A 15,248-nucleotide genomic window follows, 5' to 3' on the forward strand; every position below is an offset into this window, starting at 1 on the left:
TCGCCTTTTCTTGTTGCGCGGCAGCCGCAGCCGCTTAAAGAAGTTCAGTAGTAGTAGTCGTCATCGAATAGAGCCAGCTTCGACGAGGTGAGTGTCAACAAGCGGAGAGCACAAACAACATCGTGAAGCATTGCTGTCATCTTGCCGTTTTCGCATTAGAGCCAAAGCCCCCTGAACATGCTACCGTGCGAAGAAGGCTAAATAAAAATTTGGCAAAAGAGACAGGGCATTGTGACCGCCGCCGTTGATATGGATTCCACTTCGCTCCAGACCTTGAGCGAGGAGTACGAGCGGCCTTCAAAGACGCCCAGCGATCAGTCCGTTCACCGCGTAAATCACGTCGTTCGACAGATGCCCTTCTCGAGCGATGGGAGGATTTACGCGATGGTAGCACCAGAAAGACCACCGAGGGCCTTGCAAAGAGCCTCGATTGTCCTACCTCTATCACCCAGCTTCAACAAAAGAGCTTGTTCAGATTTCCCGGCTCAAAGAAGCACAGAGGGAGTTAGATTACCCAAGTCGACGTCGGCTTTACCCGTCTCGAGCGAGGAAGGTTCGAGAAGGGTATCTCGAAGCGGTGAAGACTACATGTCCGACGAGGAGGGTGTGGAATGGGAGATGCTTACTGGGGAATGTAGCGCACTCAGCCAGAACAAGGTGCTCTCGCCTGGCACGGTATCCTCCTCGGAAATGACTTGGCAGTCCATCGAGCAATGGCGGCGTGGCACTACGGAGGAGCCTTTCGGATTAAGATCCGACAGAAAAAGTCTGTCAGAAGACAGGTCCTTCGGCTGTTCCGTCCCATCATATAGCAAGCCAGGACAGCCACGAAGACTTACAGTTTCAGGTCATTATCCTGACATCGACTCGTCAAAAGTGTCCCAAACATTACAGAAGGATCAGTGCTCCGACACCGCCGCTGACCGTTTCCATGGATTATGTCACAGCAAATTATTGAGTTCTGCGACGCCTTCTACAACCGCCGGGTCCGACGCTGTATCAGACTGCTTTGAAAGCGCAATAGAAGGCGAAGACAATACTTGGCAGCGTTCGAACGAGAACCAAGGCGAACACTGGCTTGAATCGGCTAGAACAGACCGGCGGAAGCACGAAGATCCAGGTAGCGACGATGTCTCCAAGGGGAAATCACTGCACGTTGATGCACCGAGCTTGAATGCACCTCACTCTGACCGCCGCCTTGATCCTGTCGGTGTTCAGGATGGATTTTCTGAGAGAATGACGTCCGTCGGGCTCGATGTCGTTGCAACTGCTGAAGATTCCTTCACCACAAGCTTGAGACACGTTGTCAAAAGCGAGAGGATCCGTTCCGAACTTGCGTTCGATGCCCTTGGGACTGAACAAGACAGACCATTGATCAAATCTTGGTTCGATCCTTCCATCAACAAGTTACAATCTTCGGATCCCGCAACGATTGGCGGCAATAAAGCCAGACAGAGGTTGAAGGACCGTAGGCGACGACCTCGGTCATTCTCGTTCCAAGATGAAAGACTTTTCTTAGAAGAAACGGGAATCGAGAAAGCTGTCAACCCGAGAGCCCTGGATGACAATCTCGAAATGACATCCTTCTGGCCCCAAACGAACGCTACAGAAAGCTGCTCGAGGGTCAAAAGCTCTTCTCATTTGGCTTTGGAAAAGGCAGCGCAAGTCTGCCTCTCTCGCAATGGCGCTCTGGCGGATCATCCAACTTCATGGCGCTCGTCGATGTCGGCTTCTACATTCGAGCTGTTCTACAAGCGATTTGGGAGCAAGGAGATGCAACGTCAAGAGGTGATACAGGAGCTTTGTTCAACTGAAGCTGCCTTTCTCTGCCACCTCAATTTGCTGTCGGATCTTCTCCAGAACACTTTACAGTCGGACGACGGGCAATGGAGACAGGACTGCCCGCTCAAGCTTTGTAGATTCTTCTACTGGCTCAAGGATATTCGAAAAGTGCATCGGAAGCTTTCAAAATCCTTTGCACGAGCACAAAGGGCCCACCCAACACCACTTGTCGTCAACATTGCCGGTTCTACATTGCGACATATCGAAGGTCTCAAAGCACACCTGCCCTATATAGTCGGCCTTAATGGCGTGATCTGTGCCATCGACTCGATCATACATTCAGGCAAGCTGTCGACGGCAGCTGTAACAGAGACGCCAGGCCTTCTGAAAACACATCAGACCGAGGTCGACGATCGATACCCCGAATCGAAATCTTTGGCGGCCTCACTACAGATGCTTGATCAGTCTCCTAGTCTTGGTGGCTTGCCGCTCTCGAGCCATCTCCTCAAGCCTGTCCAGAGGCTGATGAAGTATCCGCTCTTTTTCAAGGTGAGTGCCAACGTAAAAAAAAGACAGTGCTGGACAGCTGATGGACACCATGTCCGGGTAATCTTTCCTCAACAGCAAGTGGCCGAGCTGACGCCAGTTGGTCACCCAGATCATCTGAAGGCAGATAAATTATACACACTCACAGAAGCCCTCATTCGCGAATTGAACGAAGTCAAGGCAAAGGAAGAGGACTACTCGGCCCTCAAGCTCTTCGAGGCAAAGGTTGACGGGCTGCCTCAAAATTTTCGTTTGGCTTTGCGTTCCCGCCACCTCATTCACGAAGGTCCTTTACTATTACTGGATCTTTCAGAAAAAGAGATTAGCGGTATGAAGGCCATGGACGACGAAGAGGTGCCGAGCAACGAATCTTCAGGCTTGGCTCTTGTGAGCACACCGTCGTACAACTCCATTCGAGAATCAATGAGCTGGAGTGTAGCCGGCGCCTCGCTCTCTCCTCACGTTTTACCACTTGCATTGTCAGGACACAAAACGCCTAGCGAAGCTACCAGATCTCCAAGTCATACCGAAAAGAGCAGGCATTCAAGCAGAAACTCAATCGTCGCACCTTCGAGAGCCGATGTCACTGCCGTCTCAGCGGGATCAAAGCCGATGTGCAACTCCACGGGACGCCTGAGTTCGGTTGCGAGCTTGATGTCTAAGATGAGCAGTAGCAATGGAAAAGATGGCGGCAACAAGAGCAATGGTTGCAAATTTAGCAGCAGTGCTAGCAGCGATAGCAGCATAAGAAACTCTGTCGACAATGCGCATTTGGCGAAGAAATGCAACTCGGACCTCCTCGGCAAAGCAACACCACGAACGAGCGCAAAATTCGTCTCAGTTTTTAACGATCTTGTCATATTTACCGACAATCATGTCAGCCGTCGGAAGGCATCGAAGCGCAAAGGCAAGGCGTCCTCACCCAAATCCGCCAACAAGTACAACGACGACTCGTACGATCGTTTGCAGCTTTGCACTTCGAATGGAGGGCCTTTTCGGGTGCTTCATGTTCGTCGTCATCGCGATCAACTCAAAGGTGAAAGCTTAGCGCTGATGCACACTGTCGCTGTAAGGCTCTCATTAATCATCTTCGTCCTGCAGACTACAAAGACATCATCGAAGTCGAACTTCTGCCTCTTGTTGACGGCTACACCAGCCAATGCCGACGAGCGGTAGCCCTTTTCTTGGCAGCTACCTCAGCGCACGGATCAGTTGCCGCGCGTGAGACTCCAGTGAAGCGAAAAACCACCAACGTGTCGTCCATAGGGCCCTGGCTCCGGGCTTTCGAGCTTTCGCAGCTTCATTCGGCTCACCAGCCAAACGTTCAGGATCAAAGTCATCACTCGACCACGCTCTGGTCTTCGGGTCCATTGACAATGGCGATGACCACGGCTCAGGCAGAGTGGGCGCGCAGAGAAGCACGGGTGACATCTATGATCATGTCGGCGGCACAAAAAGGGGAAAGAGAGGATCTGACGGGAATACTTCAGACCAATATGCCCTTTCCACGATCACCGTCCCAACAGGAGCTCGTTGATATGGCCGGTGTACTTCTGTGGAGAGCACAAGAGCGATGTCGGAGCTCGCCAATGTCGGCCGATTCGCCTCCTCTACACGGTTGTGACCGATCATTTCGAAACAGAGCTTTTGCCACCGTATCACAAAATCTTTTCGATGGGCCCAAAGTCTTGTACAAAGAAGGCGAAGATAGGCAGTCGGAGGAGATGGCTTGGTGGAAGTTGCGAATACACGAGACTCAGAAGGAGGAAGGGGAGAGGAATGAATTGCAAGGTATCCTGAACACGATTGAGCAAAAGGGTCGGCTTGCTCGACAAACCGCGCATACTGCTTGAGACTTTCGCTATCTCACCTCGTATTGCCTCATCAGATTTAATTGGCTATCGTCATTTCGAAACATGCAATCAGTCCGTACAGCATCCAATCTATCTTCTTTGCTTTTGATGTCGGTAGGCGTCGAATTTATAGGTTGACGTACTCGTAGCCGTCTGCTGTAGAGGCTCCTGAAGAGGTAAGCCAACGCTTGATTAGAACGCTGATGGAGCAGCGACTCAGAGCGCCCCCGTCATAGTCGACACTTGCTGCCGCTCTGGCATCCGACAAGATCCGATATCGGCGGTGTCTCCAGACGACAGTGTTCCCACACATCGCCCACAGCCATATTGGGAAGGCGAGTACCTCTCTCAAGACCCAAGCTAGACGTAATTTGCGAACCAGCGAGGCATCCGTCCAATCGATAACGGTTACAGGTTGACTGGTGCCAGAGGGAAGTGCATCCCCGTGTGATGACAAACCAAGCGCATTTGCTTCTTGCAGCGTCCTGAGCACTTCGAAATCGACGAGGTGCCATAGCGCGAAATGAGAGAAAGCGAATACACTCGCCCATATACGAGCAAAATCCTGTTGGATAGCCCGTGGCATGAAGAGTGGTACCCATGCATAAAGAAAGGCCCAGATCGCTAGACAAGCGACGAGAACGCTCTCTGTGAAAGGCTCGAGATATGTCGCTGCCGGAACCATGTGCTTTCTGACGCGAATCCATCGCATCCTCCGGGCTGCATAGTCACCTATGCTGCGTATGTCGCCAACGCTACAACGGACCACGTCAAGTGGTTGTAAGACGTGTGTCAGAGAGAGCGGGGGACGCCACAAGGACAAGGCCAACATATTGTCTTCGGCAAGGTAGATCGCGAATCTCGCCAGTGCTCTTGAAGGTCCTGCCGATACGAGAGATTGCTCGTTTTGACATTCAAGGCTACTTTCCATCTCATTGCCGTTGTTGCTTCGAAACGCGGTGCCACCAATAGCCCCAGCTTCACCTCTTGTGCCCTGGTCTCCGACGCCGAAAAATTTGTCGGGCACTCTTTGCAGATCGCTCTTTCGCCACAAATTGCTTTTGCCCACTACGCACGAGTCAATAGCCAAGCTGTTGATGGCCATGTACATTTTTGCGTGATTGCCTCCCAAAAATGCCGCCTCGACGAAAGAGCCCATCGAGGCTCTTGGCGAAACGCCTAGAGGTACGTGGTGCACCAGTCCTACGCGGGGCGGAGACCAAAGAAAGCTGCGGGTCCGCTGCCGTAGATTTGATGGCGAAACCACTTTCGGAGTACTTTGTAGGGACTGCACGGCGCGAAGGAGAGCATGTGGCGATAAAGCGCACTGAGAATCAAGAACCCAGATGATGTCATGTTTGGCGATGGCATATGGTTTAACGAGATTGGCAACCTTTGGATTGACTCCGCAAGACTCATCGCCTTTACTTAGGAATAAGAGTCAGCGTCAGCATTCAGCAGCTCCAGCTGGAGCGCTTATTGCCTTCACTCACCCACAACGAGTGTACTTTCGATGTGAGGATATCGCGACGAGATCTCCTCCGCCACAGGTCGGGCCTGATCGGATTCATCCTTGACACTGAGAATAATCTCAAACTTGTCTGATGGATACACCTGCTCGAATGAAGAGCTCAAATTTAGGGCCAGGTTGTGATCAAGACCTGCCAATGGCCGGAGGATGCTGACGCCAGGAAGCGAGGCAGGAGACGAGGCGGGCGTGGCATCTCGAAAAGCACTCCGTTTCCCGAATAGACGTTTGGCCTGGACAAGGCCCAAGATGGAGATGGACCAAACGAAGGTGTAAAGGCCCAAAACAACGAGGCCCAGCGTCGAGACGAGCGTCGAGGGGTCCTCCATGGCCCGGCTCTTAGCTTCCTCAAGTCATGCTTGCATGGAGAAATTGCAATGCGCCCTCATCGGGCCCGCACTGCTTTCCAATCACGTGCCAAATTTAGTCGAGAACTGTATCGATTTTTTGTCTACCCTGATTCGAAGGAAGGCGTACGACACAGTCTGCAGCATTTTGCCACCACAGGTTGATTGCGAGAGCGAACCACACGCCCACTATGACGACACTTCGAGACCCGTTCTTCAAAGCAATCGGCGATCAAGTGGGGTCGACCACGGAGGCTGGGAATGAGCAGGCCAGCGCCGAGGAGTCAAAGATGGTTGAGGAGATTGAGTCGCTGTGCCTTGAATGCCAGAAGATGGGCACGACGAGGTTTCTTTTGACCTACATTCCCTATTTTCGCGAGGTCATCGTTGTCTCGTTCTATTGCGATCACTGCGGCAATCGAAACAATGAGATCCAGTCCGCAGGCCAAATTCAAGAGAAGGGCTGTACCTACACAGTCCACCTCACAAACGTCGAGGACTTGAACCGACAAATCGTCAAGAGCGAGCACTGCGAAATTCAGTTCAAGGAGCTCGAGCTGACAATACCAAAGAAAAGAGGACAGCTGACGACCGTTGAGGGTATCTTGTCCGACACGCTGCGAGATCTGGAGATGGAGCAACCTCTTCGGAAGCACATGGCCCCCGAAGCCTACGCCAAGATCGAAGCACTATGCGCACGTATCAGGAATGTTATTGGCGTGACAAACGAGACAGGAGAAGGAGGAGAAGGAGGAGAACAAGCTCAGATCGCATCGTCGCTGACGTCGCAAGGGCCGCTCGAATCAAGCAGAGGCGTGGTGGCTAACAAAAACGACTCAAAGCGGACATTTGCCGCCTTGACGATGAAGCTCGACGACCCTTCGGGAAACTCCTTTGTCGAATTCATGGGTTCCATCGAAGGCAGGGGCATGAGCGACAACAAATGGAGCAAGCGTGATTACGCAAGGACCAAGGAACAGAATCTTGAGCTCGGTCTTGGTCTGCAACAGGAGGAGGAGCAACAGCAGCAGCAGCAGCAGCAGGAACAGCTGAGGCAGCGACAGCAGGCGAAAATCGAGAGTGAAGGTCTTCAGAGGGGGGCTAAGAGGGCGAGAGGCGAAGATGGTGCTGCTCTGCTCATGTCAAGCCAAAATGAGGCTCAGGAGGAGGCCCTGGGAGGAGGCTTCAGCAAGGAGGGCGGTGAGACGGAGCACGACAACGAAGAAGTGTACAGCTTCCCTGGAACGTGCAGCAGCTGCAGCAGCCCCCTCGAGACTTTGATGAAGAAGGTTAACATACCCTACTTCAAAGACATCCTCATCATGTCGACAAATTGCGACAGCTGTGGATACCGCGACAACGAGGTTAAGTCGGGCAGTGCCATTTCTAAGCTGGGCAGGCGGCTCACTTTGCGCATCGACGACGCAGAGGACTTGTCTAGAGACATTCTCAAGTCCGAGTCGGCGGGCCTCGAGATTCCGGAGATTGACCTTCACTTGGCCCCAGGCACCCTCGGGGGACGATTCACGACACTCGAGGGCTTGCTGCAACAGGTTTACGACGAACTATCGGAGCGCGTCTTGATGCGGGGCGACTCTTCGCAGCATGCGTCTAATTTTGAAGGCTTCCTGGGCAAACTCAAGTCGGCCATGAATGCGGAAATTTGCCCCTTCACCCTCATTCTCGACGATCCTCTGAGCGACAGCTACATACAAAATCCCTATGCGCCGGAAATGGATGAACAGATTGTCGAAGAGGAGTACGAGAGGAGCTGGGAGCAAAATGAAGATCTCGGCCTCAACGACATCAAGGTCGAAGACTACTCAGAAGAGAGCAGGGCGTGGCGCCAAGAGGCAGAAGCAAGAGCAGGGGCAACCGCAGATCATGCGGAGATGACGGCAGATAAGGCAAACGGCGAGTATGATCGACGCAAAGCTGAGATGGACGTAGATAATTGAAGGATGTAATGTCTTAATTGGAATGCCATTTGGCGCTCGGGAGTAAAGCGATAGAGTGTGGCAAAGTGGAGAGAAGGGCAAGGATGTGCTAGAAGGGTAGCAGTGTCCAGACCGACTCCTTTCAAGAAATAGGAATGAAGGCCATGAATGCGAGAGCGGCAAAGGCAGCAAGAGCAGTGAGGTTGCAACCGATAATCAGGGCTGTCGCGCTCGACGGCTGACCCGAGGTGGTCTGGCCTGTTGCTCCTTTCTTGGTACTAGTACCAGTACTACTGCTGTCAGTGCCGGTTGTGCCTGTCGAAGTGGAGCCAACGCTGCTAGTCGCGGTCCTCTTGTCGTCGAGTCCCTCGACAAACAGAAAATTCTGCGAGACAGGATCTGACATCATGAGGTAATCCCTTTCGAGATGGAGATGATGCGATCGTCAGTACCGTCAGATTCCATCACAACAAGATGCTTCTCACTGGTGGCTCGTATTGGGAACGTAGTTGAAAGATTGCGTCGCAGGTATGCCACCATCCATGGCTTCGAGAGCCTTTTGCATATTCTGACCTCTCGAGAGATGGCTATTGCCCTGATATCTGACAATGGTAAAAGTGCTTCAGTCCATGTGAACAGAACTCAATGAGGAGGCGAGATGACCCACTGTGCCTCGCAATGCGTGTCTCCAGGGCCTGCTCATAATTGGACCAGGATAGTTTCGGCTATCAGTTTCTCTGCCTTCTTGTTCTTACCGTTCATCTTACCATCGTCAAGGAGGCCAAGAGCGTATTGAATAGTTCGATTGCGGTAGCGTTGGTAAGTCGCCTCGACGCCTTCTTTGCTGACATCAGCCGTTGCATAGGCAGGCAAACTCCCTCCGATTCCGTATGCCCAATCGTCGATCTGAGCAGCACAAGATGTGTCGGACGGCGCTACTGGTCGGCTGGGTCCTGCCGCCGGCCAGACATAAGCACCCGGATTTCCGACCCAATACTTGACGAGGCTCTCCGTGGTGTCGTCCGTCTTGCGCAGCATTGCGTAGCGCTGTGCCAAAGAAGCACCGAGCGAATGACCAGCGACGACAATCTAAGAAGAAAAAGGGAATTGAGAGGTCAATAGAGCCTGTCATTACATAAAGCATCGCCGCAAATGACTTTACACTGTTGAGGGTAGGAAACTCGTTCTGGTTGGCAAACCTCTTGATGAGAACATCCATGACCTCGAAACTACTCGTCTGTTGGCCGCCAGGACCCTGGGTCAATGAGCCGACTGAAAAGCCACCATCCGTCCAATAGAGATCATTCTCCTGAGCCGCACCCGCCATCTTGTCGGACTCGCCAAGCCAAATGGGCGCCACGATGAGCACGTCAGCGAGCGTCACTGCCATGCTGCTGTTTGACACTGCGCAGATGAGAGAGTTGCGGAACAACGAAGAGTATTTCCACGAGTCTCTTGGCTTGCCTGGCTGTGCAACAATGACTGCGAGACAATTAGACGTGCATCGTGACCGTCAGCAAGTCTTATGAGCAAGTAAAGTCTTCCATGTATCGGTAGGACGAATCAGAGAAGCTCACCGCGCTTGATCTTGGAAAAGTCCTTGCCCCTCTCGATGTAGATCGGCATGACTGCATTTCCAAACGATGTGTTGCGGTCGGCGTCAAACCCGACGACCTGAGGGAGCGCCTGCCATCCACCGTCCGGAGAGCCTTGAACCTGAGCAGTCCCAATAAATGCGGTGTCGCAACCGGGACGCTGGCTATCGTCATCGGCCCCGGTTCCGCCAATCACGAGCGTTTGTCCAGGTGAGTCGCCTTGAATGGCATTGGGAGCTGTACTGCCATTCTGGTAGTTGGAGGCAAGCCATTGCCCGTTGAAAGCATCGTCAGGGCGGCGACGCTGGTGCACGTCACGAAATGGAAATTCCGTTCCGATGCGGCCATTGACCAGTGAGGTCATGGTGAGGCACAGGGCCATCACCAAAGCGACCGAGAAGCCGGTCGCATGCTTCATCGCTGGAGCTGTCAGTATATCGAGGGACGAGAAGAGCGGTTGCTCAGATGGAACTCAAATGGATAGGAGATGCGGCGGCTCTAAAAAGAAGGGAGAGAGAGTGTTAATGAAGGTAAAGAGAAGCCAGTCTGAATGCAAAACAAGGGGGAACTTTAGATCAGGCACCAACTTTAAAGCGACGTGCATTCCAGCCTTCCCTAGCTGGAATTCTTTGTGAAGAAAATGTGTTGATATATGGTTGATCGTCAGGTATTGCTGGCCCTTTGTTTGTCGCCATGTTCCTGTTTGAGCTGGTGTTCTGACCCCAGCCGAACAAGGAGACCAAGGATAACTCCTCTCTTCGCTCCCGACGGGGTTGCCGCGTTCTCACCCGCCAGATAGAGTGTAACACTCACTCTCACACGAGGAAAGCTCCATGCTTGTCCGCTGACGTTTCCAATTGACATGCACACCCTCCATGGTCTCAATCGTCTCAATGTGTGGAGAACCCACTCGGAAACACTGGAGTCAAAGTGGAGTCCATTAGATGTGTGCACGGCCCTTCTCATAATCGCCCACTTCATCATGTAGTTATATGGATTGCATGTGTGATCGCAACACGATCAGTGAAAGCCCGGGCGAGCCTCATGATCTCTGGGCACGATTTCCGGGCCACAATTGTCTGAACGGCGAGGATGGTGACATCTGTGACACTCCCAGCGCTCCAAACTCCGTCGACTTCTCGATTCACAGCACCTTAGCTTGGACATGATGTGATACTGTATGTCTCCAATAGGAAATTTGCGTACACCAGACACTTTCAACACATGCTCCCCTCCCCCATCCTCCCTCTTTATCATCTCTTTCCATACTTATCCTCTTCAAATTGCACATAGTAATGCCCCTTGTCTTCGCTCCACATCCCTGCAGTCATTGCTGTGGTATGTGTCGACGTAGTGGACTCTCATAGCATGGAACCCCCCCCGCACACACTCTGCCTCCCCTTCCCTCGCCCGCTCCGGTCACATCGCACGTGGCGGCTGTACCGCCGTGTGATTACAACAACGCTGCTCTGTACGAGGAGCCTACCCTCTACCTACCTTTGGGATCTAGCGTCCCACATCGCGCCTCAGAATTCGTCCAATCTCTGCTGCTGCTAAGCCACGGAAGGTGAAAGATGGCGGTCAGACTTCTAGAACTGTACGCGATACGCCTCTAGTTTCTGAATTTCAACAACAATTTCGAACATGAGACGCGTCGCAACAGAGATCAACACTTTGGCGCTTGACAACCATGGATTTTACAGAGGCCTACCACCTCTCGACGGCGCCGACGTCGGCATGCACGTACGGCTATTCGCCGGGCTCTACCTTCCTCTTAACTGCTTACAGCAACGCGTTGCGGTCGACATCGATGGTACAAGTGCGCTATTCAGAGACACTTCAGGTTGTACGGACATGGAGCCTTCCTTTCGTTGCGGTGGCAGCTAGCTGGAGCCGAGATGGAGCATATATTCTCGCATCGGCCAAGCAACACTTCGTTGTGCTAGCTCTGGATCCAAAGAAGTGCCCGCAATCTGAAGATGACTCGGGTATCGTTGCAAGCATTCGGGTGGGCTACGAGGGTTTGGCATCTGCAGTTTGGTGCGGACAAGGCATGGTCGCCTCGTTTAGTCTCGATGAGGTACGTGCTATTCCAGTCTTCCGCACACTACACCACCACAAAACAACACTAATGAGCCGACAACACAGGTGTCTGTGTCCCTATATAATCTCAATGACGGCAGCGTGACCATAATCGAGCACCCGAAAAGACAAAGAGGTGTGCTTCTCTCTCCTCTCACTGAACAAGAGCTCGTCCCCAGCCACTCACTCACGACTATTCTCAAGCAGCAAGCACGTCTCCGGTCTCCGATCATGTGGCCATATTGACACGCCAGGAATCCAAAGATACGGTCGTCATGTTGCGGCCCAATGCCAAAGACACAACAAACCGAGACACGTCTCAAAGCTCATGGGTAGGTGGTGTCCGAAACCTTGTGCACAATATAGCCAAGTCTCGTCCTGACATTGACTTGCGCTGCAGCACTTCTTCACTGCAATGAGCGATGCAGCTGGCCTCTTGTGGTCTCCAAATGGCCGTCTCATAGCAGTCTGGGATCATCCACTGGAGGTGCGTCAGCGGCGAGGAATTCATCTTGCCAGTGCTGCGACTGATAGACATGACGTCAAGTAAATTCAGTTCAGGCTGCAGATCTTTACACCCCTCGGTCATCCACGCGCCACCTTTGCGGTCCACACTGGCGTCGATGTACCCTTCTCCCCTATCAGCAATGAACCGAGCACCTGTTGGGCTGCAGGTCAAAAGTCTGACGAGGCCGCCGCAGTGACTGGAGGAGGTCTGGGCATCCGCTGCGTCAGGTGGCGTCCAGACTCTTCGCTTCTTGCAGTTGGAGATTATGACGAAAAGGTGAGTCTGGTTTCGTCTCATGACTTCCTCTTGCGCGCATGTGGGGCTGAGAGAGAGGTGGCGGCCTCCCTACAACAGATTCGTTTCCTTGAGACCGATGAGTGGAACGAAGTAGCCACCCTGGACCTTTCCAAACGTGTCATCGAGGCCCATGCAAATTTGCCCTCAAGACCCCACGTCTGGAGGGAGCAGCACGCTTGGAGAGGGGATACGGGTGGTCGAGGCATTGTGACTCTCAGTCTAGCTCATCTACCAATCTCTCCTGCCGCATTGCGACCGGACACGATCAAAGGTAATCCAAGGGCGGGTATTTGTTGGATGGAATGGAGCCCCGACGGTACTTTGCTGGCTGTCCGAAATGGTGGGTCTTTAGACGTTCAAGTCAAATTGCTTCCTCTCGGCTAATCGCACAGGAAAGACGTCGTTCCTGCGGCTGTCTACATCTACGCTTTGGCGCCCCTTTCGGCCTCATCGCCCGACAAAACGCCTCGTGCGTATTTGCATTCGGCCGTGATCCTGAGCCAGACTGTGCGAAAAGCGGTCTGGAGGCTGTCGCAACGCTCCTCACTTTCGGAACTTGTCATCGTCTGTGGGACGGAGGCCCTCTACCTTTGGAGACTGCTCAGCGAGGGAGAGATCTGCGAGGGGATTCCGATCCCGATTGCCTCTTTCCGCGCGGCCGACGTCGTCATATCACCGGACGGGACAAAATTAATGCTCGTGAGCGAGAACGAGACGTACTGCTGCGCCATCGACTCGGATGGCGGCACCTTAATCGATCGAGGCGATGACAGTAAGAGCAGGAGCATGTAATGTGCATGTGGAAGGGCCACCACCCTGATTGTAGCAGCAAAGTGGCGAGATGACTGAGGTGAAAAGAAGAAGAGCGCTCTGTAAAATACAATGACCCTTTAGTTTCGATGCACGTCTGGTCTATTCCTCCTCGTCGCCTTCGTCAATTGCGGCCGCCTTGGCACCTTAGAGTGAGTCTCTCTGGCGATTCACCGCTGCCCTGTCTGCCTTTCTTTTCGCTTCTTGCCTCTCCTATTCGTCAAAGCCGCTGTTCCATTAATTCTGGCTTCTGTTGAATAGCGCAAAAGATTGGGCAGCACCTACCATTTCAGCCTCCATCTTTTCCATTTCGTCCGGTTCCTCGTCTTCTTGTGCTTGACCTTCCATCTCATCGTCATCGTCGGAGCCTTCAGCATCGTCGATGCCCTCATCCTCGTCATCGACAACGAAGCCGTCCTATTGCGTCAATTTAATAGCCCGTCAGTTTCTGCTTGGCTTTACGCGCAACGGGACAGATAACAAAGAAGAGGACAACGACGACTCACATCATCGACGCCCTCCACAACCTCATCGAGGTGCTGCTTGGATCCCACACCAGCCATCGTCTTCGATTTTCCTGCGCCCAACGATCTCGCTGCCGCTGTCGAAAGATCGTCGGGTCCCATCCTCCTCGTCCTGGAAACATTTGCCCAGAAAGCATCGTCATCTGCATCTTCGGCAACGCCGCCCTCTGCGCCTGCGCCACCTCGCCTCCTTTTCAGCTCTCTGGCTCGCTTCTGTTCCCGTTTGCGATCTTCGCGCTCCTTGCGCTCCTTTTCCAACTCTGGGTCCATGCCGAGCTTAGCCTCCTTGACCAAGGTGCCACGCTGGTGGCGCACGGCACGTGCTAGACGCTGGTGCGAGTCGCTGGCCGTCGAGGTGGGCCGAAGCGTCATGCTGGCCATAACGGGCGCTTCAGCCTGATAGATGTTGAGCGCTTCCTGACCATCATGCTTCACAAAGATGTGCGTCAAGTATTGTGCTGGCTGCGAAACGTTCGTTACAGGCGACGATGTCGAGGACGATGCCGCGGCCGCCGCAGCGCCTCTCTCGCGCGTCTCTTGTATGTCGTAGAATTCTTTGCCAAGCTGTAACGAAGAAGACCCGTCGCTCCACCGAATGATGCGTGCATTGCTCTGCATATTTTCCTGCTGCTTGGCCGGCTCTTGATGCCAGCGCCAACGGATGGTATTATTGGTTGTCAAGAGACTTCTCAGGCCTGCATCGTCGATCTGGAAGCCTTCTTTGTTCCGCAAAACTTCATCCTCTAGTTTTTCGTCGAAGTCGGCTTCCTCAAAAGCTTCCGGCCTGTATTGAAGCAGATTGGGAAGCCTAGCAAAGTAATGGGGAGCACCTCTCCTCAGCGGCAATGATGGCAAGGAAAACGAGGCCTCTTGCACTTCCTCTTGCTGTTCCTGCTCCTGCCGAAACTGGCCAACCCCTTGCCTGTAGCCCATAGGAGGCTCGATGGATGTCTCACGGTGCTCCAGAGCCGATAGGTCGGCCTGGTCTTCGTCTGGCTCCGAAGCGGACACGGAGTCGGAACCCCTGCGAGGTGCTCTTTCTTTGGCAGGATGGCTCGCCGATGACGATGGTGATGAGCTTCGATCCGAAACACTTCTCCGAGGCTGCACCTTGCCGCTGCTCTCTTCATTCTCAGCCTCGTTGCCTTCCGGTCGAAGCGACGTCTTCCCCCTCGCTACATCCTCGGGATCGTCGTCGGCTCCAAAGAGATCGTCGTCGGACCCCTCTTCGACGCCATCCATCGCAGGCTGACGTCGAGTTTCGTCCTCGACCTCTCGTTCCACATCGGCATCGCGGAGTGAGACCAACGACGAGGACATTGTCGATCAGTGCTGGTGGTCAGTCGCAATCGGAATAATTGAGCAGAGACAATGAAAACGCGGTGCCTGCTACCTATTGCGCGCGTCGCAGCGTGAGGCATTCGGCCGAGGCTTCCTCT

The 15,248-nt window shown here is 53.3% G+C and overlaps 6 protein-coding genes across 6 annotated transcripts; 3 read left to right on the forward strand and 3 right to left on the reverse strand.

Annotated features, from left to right (window-relative positions):
* The first annotated feature begins 34 nt into the window (after window positions 1–34).
* Window positions 35–4,245, forward strand: FA10DRAFT_140475 (hypothetical protein). Its single transcript, XM_025518033.1, has 3 exons — window positions 35–2,331; window positions 2,407–3,364; window positions 3,430–4,245. Exons 1-3 carry the CDS (start codon window positions 250–252, stop codon window positions 4,179–4,181), a joined length of 3,792 nt encoding a protein of 1,263 aa, XP_025376471.1. The 5' UTR covers window positions 35–249; the 3' UTR covers window positions 4,182–4,245.
* Window positions 4,246–4,308: 63 nt separating this feature from the next.
* On the reverse strand, window positions 4,309–6,038 carry FA10DRAFT_275619 (hypothetical protein; the record flags this gene model as incomplete). Its single annotated transcript, XM_025523276.1, has 4 exons — window positions 4,309–4,746; window positions 4,780–5,603; window positions 5,675–5,905; window positions 5,936–6,038. The coding sequence occupies 4 exons, from the start codon at window positions 6,036–6,038 to the stop codon at window positions 4,309–4,311; spliced, it is 1,596 nt and encodes a 531-aa protein (XP_025376472.1).
* Window positions 6,039–6,182: 144 nt separating this feature from the next.
* On the forward strand, window positions 6,183–8,102 carry FA10DRAFT_267844 (zf-ZPR1-domain-containing protein). Its single transcript, XM_025522075.1, has one exon. It carries the CDS (start codon window positions 6,347–6,349, stop codon window positions 8,012–8,014), a length of 1,668 nt encoding a protein of 555 aa, XP_025376473.1. The 5' UTR covers window positions 6,183–6,346; the 3' UTR covers window positions 8,015–8,102.
* Window positions 7,996–10,093, reverse strand: FA10DRAFT_267845 (hypothetical protein). The gene is made up of 6 exons (XM_025522076.1): window positions 9,571–10,093; window positions 9,156–9,475; window positions 8,761–9,082; window positions 8,661–8,688; window positions 8,479–8,595; window positions 7,996–8,412 (listed from the first exon to the last, which is right to left on the reverse strand). Exons 1-6 carry the CDS (start codon window positions 10,004–10,006, stop codon window positions 8,136–8,138), a joined length of 1,500 nt encoding a protein of 499 aa, XP_025376474.1. The 5' UTR covers window positions 10,007–10,093; the 3' UTR covers window positions 7,996–8,135.
* Window positions 10,094–11,278: 1,185 nt separating this feature from the next.
* Window positions 11,279–13,267, forward strand: FA10DRAFT_287160 (hypothetical protein; the record flags this gene model as incomplete). The annotated part of the gene is made up of 7 exons (XM_025524126.1): window positions 11,279–11,668; window positions 11,737–11,806; window positions 11,875–12,002; window positions 12,071–12,157; window positions 12,227–12,454; window positions 12,533–12,815; window positions 12,873–13,267. The coding sequence occupies 7 exons, from the start codon at window positions 11,279–11,281 to the stop codon at window positions 13,265–13,267; spliced, it is 1,581 nt and encodes a 526-aa protein (XP_025376475.1).
* Window positions 13,268–13,505: 238 nt separating this feature from the next.
* FA10DRAFT_140639 (hypothetical protein) lies at window positions 13,506–15,183 on the reverse strand. Its single transcript, XM_025518034.1, has one exon. It carries the CDS (start codon window positions 15,127–15,129, stop codon window positions 13,744–13,746), a length of 1,386 nt encoding a protein of 461 aa, XP_025376476.1. The 5' UTR covers window positions 15,130–15,183; the 3' UTR covers window positions 13,506–13,743.
* Window positions 15,184–15,248: the final 65 nt, after the last annotated feature.

This window comes from Acaromyces ingoldii (genome assembly GCF_003144295.1).
Source record: "Acaromyces ingoldii strain MCA 4198 unplaced genomic scaffold FA10scaffold_4, whole genome shotgun sequence".
NCBI classification, from domain to species: domain Eukaryota; kingdom Fungi; phylum Basidiomycota; class Exobasidiomycetes; order Exobasidiales; family Cryptobasidiaceae; genus Acaromyces; species Acaromyces ingoldii.

Coding starts and splice junctions, on each gene's coding strand:
- FA10DRAFT_140475 (XM_025518033.1), top strand. CDS start 250: ATGGATTCCACTTCGCTCCAGACCTTGAGCGAGGAGTACGAGCGGCCT. Junction 2,332..2,406: donor AGTATCCGCTCTTTTTCAAG/GTGAGTGCCAAC, acceptor TTTCCTCAACAG/CAAGTGGCCGAGCTGACGCC. Junction 3,365..3,429: donor TCATCGCGATCAACTCAAAG/GTGAAAGCTTAG, acceptor TTCGTCCTGCAG/ACTACAAAGACATCATCGAA.
- FA10DRAFT_267844 (XM_025522075.1), top strand. CDS start 6,347: ATGGTTGAGGAGATTGAGTCGCTGTGCCTTGAATGCCAGAAGATGGGC.
- FA10DRAFT_267845 (XM_025522076.1), bottom strand. CDS start 10,006: ATGAAGCATGCGACCGGCTTCTCGGTCGCTTTGGTGATGGCCCTGTGC. Junction 9,083..9,155: donor AGTTTCCTACCCTCAACAGT/GTAAAGTCATTT, acceptor TTTTCTTCTTAG/ATTGTCGTCGCTGGTCATTC. Junction 8,596..8,660: donor GACACGCATTGCGAGGCACA/GTGGGTCATCTC, acceptor TACCATTGTCAG/ATATCAGGGCAATAGCCATC.
- FA10DRAFT_140639 (XM_025518034.1), bottom strand. CDS start 15,129: ATGTCCTCGTCGTTGGTCTCACTCCGCGATGCCGATGTGGAACGAGAG.